Source organism: Limulus polyphemus, unplaced genomic scaffold (assembly GCF_000517525.1).
Source record: "Limulus polyphemus unplaced genomic scaffold, Limulus_polyphemus-2.1.2 Scaffold368, whole genome shotgun sequence".
Classification (NCBI taxonomy): Eukaryota; Metazoa; Arthropoda; class Merostomata; order Xiphosura; family Limulidae; genus Limulus; species Limulus polyphemus.
Window position 1 is genome coordinate 226,876 of NW_013665978.1, and position 10,101 is coordinate 236,976.

At 32.9% G+C, this 10,101-nt stretch overlaps 1 protein-coding gene across 1 annotated transcript in view; it reads right to left on the minus strand.

Annotated features, from left to right (window-relative positions):
• Positions 1 to 733: 733 nt before the first annotated feature.
• LOC111085400 overlaps positions 734 to 10,101 on the minus strand; it is a 19,055-nt gene continuing 9,687 nt past the window's right edge. The window contains exons 3-4 of the mRNA XM_022383768.1: positions 1,046 to 1,140; positions 734 to 821 (exon numbers count right to left, since the gene is read on the minus strand). Of these exons, the coding sequence (XP_022239476.1) occupies positions 734 to 821; positions 1,046 to 1,140 (183 nt within the window). The remainder of the gene's footprint in view (positions 822 to 1,045; positions 1,141 to 10,101) is intronic.

Below are 10,101 nucleotides of genomic sequence, written 5' to 3' on the forward strand. Positions count from 1 at the left end.
GTCTACTTCCATCATGTATGTAGTAGCAATCAAGTTCACACAATAGGTCATTCTTTTGCCAATTTTTTGCAAGGTAATTTATAGTATTATACAAGAGTCTATCAGCTATTATTTGCATGTTTGCATATCTGTGCATGAATTTTGATGTGGAGAATAAATATATTGCATCTGTTTAAGTTTCCCGCTCTTTTCTGATTCACACCATTTAATTTCCGGTTTATACTAGGGTGAGAATAAGCGTTTAAGCCTGAATTGCAGAAGTATTTCATAATTCAAATTTCTTACTTCTTGATGTAGAATAGTTTTCCGTGGAAGTAAAATTCAAGTTTGTTATTAAATTTAATGTATTAAATATACGAAATACAAACAGTAGAAATCTTGACTGCATCTCTACTGTGAAATGGGCTGCCTTGAACCAGAAGTGATGCAACTGCTTTGCCATTTTTTCCAAATTTCTCGACTCGACTACTATACTTCCTCACTTCCGATCCACTTCCTCTATCTTGCAACAATTTTCTTGCGGAATGAACATTACTGAAAATCCTCGCAGATATTTTACTCATTTTTAGCCAATTTGTGCGTGTTTTCCGCGTTTTCAAGAGGAAAAAGACGGAGGAATGCAAAACTTTGAAGGTAAGACATTTAAAGTGTGTTACAAGAGCTTTTACTTGTAGACTTTCGCCGGATCTGCCAGGGTTTCATCAAGGGCAGAGTTGAGTATGCAATTTGCCACTCAAAAAAATTTGTCATAATGGACATCTACTTGATTGTTATATTGTAGTTTGGATGACTTGGCTGTTTCTAAAAACAGACTAAATTTCCTATAAAAATAGAAACCTAAAACATTAAACAGGCTTTAAAGTATTTTCTGTATAATAAACGTTTATTTTTCTTTCATGAGGTATTTTCTTTAACCTTACAAAGGCAAAAACTCAACTTCGATACATATCAGATGATTTGTACTTAAAAGCTAAATAATATTAAAAATCCAAATGTTTATTTTATCATGCAAAAACGGTCATGCAGATTGAAAAAGTAGGCTTACCTATATCCAGACAATGAGGGGTCGTAGCAATACGGAGCTTGTTGGATCAGTCCTAGCCATGGATCTGTTGAATCCTTACCTGGATATGCTGGATCCTGGAAGCAACACTTCAGTTTCAGTTAGAAAGCAGGGCACACAGAACACCTGAAAACGCCCCTAATCCTAACATTCTTGTAGTTTCGTATTAAAAGATATTGTGATTTAATTGTTCACGAACGTAATTAAAATTAAGTGTGTTTATTTTCAATGTTTCTGGCTCTGTTAATTTTTAGTCCCAAAAACTACGGTTTTCACGAGGAACACTGCAAATCTGATGGCGTGAAATTATATTGTTCATATGAATTATTTTGAGATTTGGCTCAAACAAGATACATAATCTAATTAGTCTAATACTTATTAATAAATCTACAGCATGCAGAAACGTATTTGATATTTTCAATCTGAATCTTGTGCGACACATGGTTTAAACATCCGGGTAAGAAACCCTAAAGTTCAGACATAGCCGTCCCCGGCTCTGATTTAGAATTGCTGGCCAGAGGGGGTCATTCAACCAGAAACACCTGCCGCTTATGTGGCCACTCTAAACCATTTAATGGCGTTGATTGTTACGGTTATAATACTACCAGAACTTAAAATATTGAGCGTGTTCAGTGCCATATCGCAGAATGAATATTGGGCCTTCCAATCCCCAACCTAGCACATCCGACCCACAACAGAGAGGCCCTATGAAGTTTGGTTCTGAAAGCTATATATATAACTCGTCAAGCTTAAAACCGAGTTTACGTTAAAACCCATAATTAGGTGCACAATTCTGAAAGAACCACAGAGATCTACAAAATCGCATAAATGATCGGTGATAATTTACTAATGTCCAGAGCCTGTATTTCAATCAATACAAAACAAAAAAAGAACTCGAAGGAACATTTAAAAAACCACACAGTTTACTATTAACTCCAAAGTATATACATGTTCTGTAAAAGAAAACAAAGTGATCAAAACATTCAGAAACTGTTTACTATTAGTTCTTATAAAACCGTAGTTCAGACTAAAAAAAACACACACATAATAGACAGTTTTCAATCAAGGTGGTAATGATTACACCAGAGAGAACAAAAGAACGACATTTTAAAAATCTATGTGCCTCCGGTTATTAATTTTTCGTCCAGAAGGAGAATTTAATCATCATAATTTAGTTAACACTCGAAATGAGTTATTTCAGAATATCTTTGTCTCCTTGACCCTAGCTAAAGTCAACTCTAACTTAATAAAGACTTTCAGTACATTATTTTCTCCTTGACCCTAGCTAAAGTCAACTCTAACTTAATAAAGACTTTCAGTACATTATTTTCTCCTTGACCCTAGCTAAAGTCAACTCTAACTTAATAAAGACTCTCAGTACATCATTTTCTCCTTGACCCTAGCTAAAGTCAACTCTAACTTAACAAAGGCTTTCAGTACATCATTTTCTCCTTGACCATAGCTAAAGTCAACTCTAACTTAATAAAGACTCTCAGTACATCATTTTCTCCTTGACCCTAGCTAAAGTCAACTCTAACTTAACAAAGGCTTTCAGTACATCACTGTCTCCTTGACCCCTAGCTAAAGCCAACTTTAAGGTAAGAAAGGCTTCTGCATGTTTCCTGCTTCTTTATCATAGTTGATGATACAAGCCTAATGTCATGAACATCTATTCTACACTATACGTCACTCACAGCGAATTTTCAATTCATCAGTGCAATTAAGCTAACAAGCTCACAGCATGTTATATTAACAGAGTATTTTGTTAAGCTAACACATCATATTACGTTAACACGCTCACAGTACCTTAACGCTAACATACGCATGTATTATGCTAATAGGTTGCGTTAATTCACTAAAAGTCATGTTTATATTTACGTTTCATAATGTAGTGAAACTGATTATTCTACGTTCGAACCTAGGTTAGTTGTTTCCTTCAAAATTTAAACAGTAGTAGACATATACAAAACATGGAAAATATTTTGTATTTTTAGTGTTGCTAAAATGTGTAAATCAATATAGAAAATGAATATGTAAACATACATACACATTTATATATATATACATATGACTACAATGGGCGAAAAATATACCACTGTTTAATCCCTTTCTGGTGGAAACCCAACTGCAGCATTGAACAAAATGTTTTCAAGTTCTACTCCAATAGCGTTTTGAATCCACAGTGTCATAAGCCTAGCTCTCACGATGATATGATGAGATTCACGTAGTAAATATATAAAGATAGTGAAACAGAATAGGGCTTTTTTAATATTACATTTCATCAATATTAACATTCATAATATATTACCCATGTAACTAGTGTGTAGAGGGACAGAATACGAGCTACAAGATCGATACCTAAGAAATCTGTGGTTTTACTAAAACATCCCACTTGTTTCGCTGAGTAACAGTTTCATGTTTATACGAGCGCAATGTAGACAAGAAAATTTTGAACATAACTAGTTATTGTTTGGTTTTTACCGATACATTCAAACATCTAAAGATAATAAATAAGGAAGACGTGAGCCAACTACTAAGATGTATCAAAGATGAGCTTAAGAAGCTCGAATTGCAATAAACAAGGCATGGAAACTGAGAGATAACTCGGATCAAACTTCGGTAAAAGTTACAGCACGAACCGTGATTACACAGTCCGGACACCCCAACCACAGGGCCACATCCGATTCCAGTTTAAGAAGAGAATAATAAAGAGAAACAGTTTGGATATCACAAAGCGTATAAGATAGAATTGGTCAATATTAAGATATCTATTTAAAGTAAAAAAAACTTAGAAAATCCCCAAATACGCAGTTCTGCAATCAACATATTTATAGATGGTGGCAGTATACATTATGATATTGTACAAGAATTTGGTAGTATTGAGATAAATTAATTATTGGATATGCATTACACGTGAAATAAGATCATTAAAAAAGGAAAATAGCGACACGTTGTAGAAGGTAAACAATACATTTGTATATACTCTTTTTATTAACATACAAGCGCAAATTACTAAATTTCAAAATTCTGCGCACATACACGGAAATAGGTACAACTTTAAAAAGTTTAATGTGGCATGGGGCAGTTATCACTGTTCGCTGGTTTCTGTATTAACATGGTATTGTTTAGTGTTTTTTATATTAAGGCGGTATTGTTCAGTAGTTTCTATGTTAAAGTGGTATTGTTTAGTTTTTATATTAAGGTGGTATTGTTCAATGTTTTCTATATTAAGATGATATTGTTCAGTAGTTTCTATGTTAAAGTGGTATTGTTTAGTTTTTATATTAAGGTGGTATTGTTCAAACTTTTTTATGTTAATATGGTATTGTTCAGTGATTTCTATCTTCAGCTAGCATTGTTCAATGTTCTCTATATTCAGCTGGTATTGTTCAGTGGTTACTATATTAATATGGTATTTTCAATGGTTTCTATATTAAGATGTCATTGCTCGGTACTTCCCATATTAAGTCGCTATTGTTCGGTGGTTTTGGTGTGAAACTGGCATTGTTTGGCGGTTGATATATATATATTTACACCATATGTTTACTCTTTTCGCCTCGCATTCCTCAGATGTTCCTGTTTCAAGATGGTATTGTTTAACGATTTTTATCTTAACCAGCATGACTTGCTTAAATCGTTTCTGTCTTAAATTGGCACTGTTCGACGGTTTCTAGCTTTGGGTGCGTTATAATTTGAAGTTGGCATCGTCTAGTGGTTCATGTTTTAAACTGGTATTTTTGGGAGTTTCCTAGTTGAATCTTATAATAATATGTATTTTCTATCTTAATCTGGCAACGTTTGATGGGTTTTATCTTAAACAGGTTGGGCGTGGTTTAGTGGCTAGCGTGCTTGGACTGCGAATCCTAGACTTATGACTCAAAATTACTCCTGCACTTCGGAGCCGTGGGTATGCTGTGACAGTGATGGTCAAATTACACTAGCCCAAGAGTTGGCGGAGAGTGCTATTTATAAATGTCTTCCCTTTTGTCTATCAGTTCAAAATTTGGTAGGCACATCCTTGCACAGATAGCCCTCGTGTAGCTTTGCTCGAAATTATGAAACAAGCAAATAATATTAAACTGTAGTTAGTGTTCGGTTGTAAATATTTTAACCTGGTACTTTGGAGTGTTTTCTATTGATTTTATTTGATCTGGCGTTGTTGAGTGTTTTGTATCTTAATCTGGCATCTTTAGTGTATTCTATCTGAATCTGCCATTTTTTGATGACTGCTATCTTAATATGGCATTATCTGGTAGGTTTTAATTAATCTGTCATTGTTGAGTGTTTTGAATGTTAATCTGGCATGTTGAATTTCTTCTGTCGTAATTTGGCATTTTTTGATGGTTTCTAGCATAAACTGCGTAGCATTGTTTGGTTGTTTCTAGCTTGATCTGGCATTTTTGAATATCTTATATTTTTAGTTTGGTGCAATTGTTTATAATTTATCCAGTGTTTTTAGTCAATAACTGGTACAATTTAATCTTCTTTTTTTTTCAAGATCTGTCAGATAGATGGCGTTTGGTTTTATTCCGTAATATCTTATTCATCCTGACATTAACGCTTTATCACTGTTTCTGTATGGTTCACTTTCACAATGATATCATAATAGGTCTTTTAAAGTTAGGATCAAAGATTCTAGTCTCGAAATGTTAACCTGACAGTAGACTTAAAGTATTAGGTAAGAATACATATGTATTATTTATTTGGAGCATTTTTGTAATTAAAAAATATATAATCTAACCATGTGTTGAACTTACTACGCATGGCATAACCTGAGAAATTTAGATACACAAATCTGGTTGTGCTTTATTGGCTGTGTAATTTATAATTACCTGTTAATGACCAGAAAACGTCTAAAACTTTGTTCAGTAATTCATACGTAGTTTTGTCAGATTGATAGTAATCAGATTATGGTCTAAAGTTTTGCTGTGAAACTAAACTTGAAAGTATTATTAGTAAGTAGTTTAAGCTACCATTTCATAGCTTCTAGCTCAACAGAAGTTTCTTCTAGTAACTGGTACAATTTACTTTTGTGTAGTTTAATAAGTTCCAGCATAACTTATGAGTTATTTTTTCTAGTTGTCTACTAGTAGTTTCTAAAGTTTATTTATTTGGAGTTTTGAATTGTTGTTTGTTTTTTTTTCAAACTGCTTTGCGACATCTAATCCGTTATCTTATTATTCTCACAGCGATTTTTGTAGTTTGATTACGAACTTTTATTTTCAACTGGTTAGAACGATTTTTAGGATGTTGTGAGTATTTGTCAGCCTAACCAGACATTTTTTTGCTGTGATATCTTAAAGTCTAGCGATGTTCACCTTTCCTCTACCAGTTACTGAATATTGTTTAGGTTATTCTCAAATGTTTAATAGTTAGTTTATTTCTAATTATATAATTAAACATTTACAAAAAAAAAAAGATCAACTGAATTTGATGAGCTTGTTACGTCAGAATACTTTGAATTTTCGTAAATGATTTGGCACAGTATATAACTCTGGTATTCGAGTTGAAAGTCATTGCAAGGTGTTGTGCAAAACTCTTATCGTGAGAGGGCTAAGAAAATGTTTCTTTACTACTATTGTAATGACATATAATTTATTTCTTCGCTATACCAATCTCTATAAATCCAAGCAAACATATGAATTGCTATATTTCATTAGAGCAACTGATAATCTTTTGCGTTTTCTCTACAGCTACATGTGCTTACGTGTCACTGCATGTCCATATGGGGAAAATTCGACAGTTTTACTGGCTTGGAATATTTGTTGCCATTACCTATGACTATAACTGAAGCACGGAGTAACTTGAGGTGGTGTTATTTACCACATCTAGCAAGGCAACGTTTAATGACCAAATAGTAATAATAATGTTTAATATATGGTATTAAAATAATCCTGACCACAATTCTGATATGGATTAATTAAAACTGATGAAAACTACACTTCAACAACTTAATCCAGTTCCTTCCGTAACTGTTGTTGTTTAGCATTTTTCTAATATTAATAGCGTCTTGAACACTATTATGTCTGTCGTATCCCAGCTGGCCTGAAGATACCAGATATTGGCGAAAGGCCTCGTCGGCACTGACACTAGATGTACTCCCGCAAGGTCCACGAAAGTATTATTTTTCAAAAGTAAATAAAACCAAAATTAAGAGTAAAAAAATATTTTTATTTCTTGTTTTTCAAGTTCATATGTCATGCTTTGTTGTAGTCTACAAAGAGCATAATTCTTCCCGTGATTCTTGGCTTGCACACGTTTTACTGACGTCACGACAGTACAAATTGCAGCGTTAAGCGTCCCTTTCCTGGCGTCATTTTAGTGTTCTAATGACTGACTTACAGACAAAATACTACTGTATAGTGGTGCGAGTGGTTAAAACAGGTGACCTCTTCAGGAGAAATAACAGATACAGTGTAGCTGACATACACTCTTACTTACTTTCACTCAGAAGTTCTTATTAATAAGTTCAACTGGTAATGCATTATGTTTGGATAATCGACCAGATATTTTCAAACAGTACTGTACAGGCAATGTGCATATCCAAAGTTGTCTGATGTTTCATGCTTTCTCACATATAAGCAAAGTTTGATGTATGCGTTATCTGCTGAAGAAAAATAAACTTAAAAAAAATCAGTATCTACTTCACACTGATTTCAACATTCTATTCAATTTGAAGGTGATATCTGTACAAGTATTAATTATCTGAGCTCATAATTGCACTCAAAATTATTGCATTAATTCATATTTGAACAGACACCTTTTAAAAACTATTTCGTTAATTACACATGAAGGTGATACCTGTACAGTTGAAAATCACTTCATTAATTACACATGAAGGTGATACCTGTACAGTTGAAAATAACTTCATTAATTAAACATGAAGGTGATACCTGTACAAATAAAATTAATTCATTAATTACACATGGAGGTGATACCTGTAAAAGAAAAATCACTTCATTAATTACACATGAAGGCGATACCTCTATAAGTAAAATTAATTCATTAATTACACATGGAGGTGATACCTGTACAAGCAAAATTATACTTTTCATTGAGCTCTGACCACCCCTAAAAAGATTCAAAATGGGTAAATCCAACTTTTTAGGTTAATGTGTAGGACGCATTGAAAACTTATATTTGTACCAATTTTCATCTTGATTGCTGTAAATACAACCGCACAGGAACCAAAAATATAAAAAATAATAAAAAAAAGGTTTCTTGGATTATTAGACCAAGGTATACATAACTCTACCAAGTTTCAAGTCAATCCGCAGAGAAATGAAGGAATGGCATTCGATTGAAAAGCTTTGGAAGAAGAAGAAACAATAGAAAAACATTGTCTCTCCGCAGTGACAAAAAATTTAGATGTAATAAGATCGAACCCTCTACTAATACCCAATAAAGAACTTTTTATGACTCGTACGTAATAAGTTTTAACAGCTCAAATGGCATTCGACCGAAAAGTTTTGGAAGAAGAAGAAACAATAGAAAAACATTGTCTCTCCGCTGTGACAAAAAATTTAAATGTAATAAAATCGAACCCTCTACTAATAAAGCACTTTATATAACTCGTACGTAATAAGTTTTAACAGCTCAAACTACTACACATACGTAAATGAAAGTGTTATTTTTCATGTTTAAGCACATTATGCATAATGTCAATCATCCCGTTAACCTAAAGATGTTATAAAAACATATGTAATACGTGAAAAATGTGCTGAAGTTTAAAATATTCAAACAGAGTTGGAACCTACACTTGTTACTAAGTTACAGAAAACATAGCAGTTAACATATTTATCTTCACCAGGTTCAGTCTAGCCGGTATAGAGCTTTGTAATAGTTTGTTTGTTTGAAGTTGAGCACAAAGCTACACAATGGGCTATCTGTGCTCTGCTCATCACGGGTATCGAAACAATGTTTCTAGCGTTGTAAGTCCGCAGACATAGCGCTGGGGGGCTTTTGTATTAGTTTTAAACACTTTGAGATCAAATCTTTGTGGTGAGTAATCGCAGCTTATCTTATATGTTCTGTTCATTAGATCACAGGAATGAGAAAACATCTACATTTTTGTCGCTTCCTTTGTTTCTAGATACAGTGAGAACATGATCTGATTTTTCAAAATTAAATAGCACTTCAACAGTTACGTCCATCGGTTCCAGTAGTGCATTAAACTCATCAATGTTTCTTCCAGAATACAATTTCTAGTGAAATAAATAACAAATAATGTCCTTTATTTTTACATTGTTAATTATCTTATTTTTTTACTAGACATGTCATGCTTTTAGTTAACATCTATAAATATGTCATGCTTTTAGTTAACATCTATAGACATGTCATGCTTTTGGTTAACATCTATAAATATGTCATGCTTTTGGTTAACATCTATAGACATGTCATGCTTTTGGTTAACATCTATAGATTTGTCATGCTTTTGGTTAACATCTATAAATATGTCATGCTTTTGGTTAACATCTATAAATATGTCATGCTTTTGGTTAACATCTATAATATGTCATGCTTTTGGTTAACATCTATAAATATGTCATGCTTTTGGTTAACATCTATAGATGTGTCATGCTTTTGGTTGACATCTATAAATATGTCATGTTTTTGGTTAACATCTATAAATATGTCATGCTTTTAGTTAACATCTATAGACATGTCATGCTTTTGGTTAACATTTATAATATACCATGCTTTTGGTTAACATCTATAGACATGTCATGCTTTTGGTTGACATCTATAAATATGTCATTTTTGGTTAACATCTATAGATGTGTCATGCTTTTGGTTAAGATCTATAAATATGTCATGCTTTTAGTTAACATCTATAGATGTGTCATGCTTTTGGTTGACATCTATAAATATGTCATGTTTTTGGTTAACATCTATAAATATGTCATGCTTTTAGTTAACATCTATAGACATGTCATGCTTTTGGTTAACATTTATAATATACCATGCTTTTGGTTAACATCTATAGACATGTCATGCTTTTGGTTGACATCTATAAATATGTCATTTTTGGTTAACAT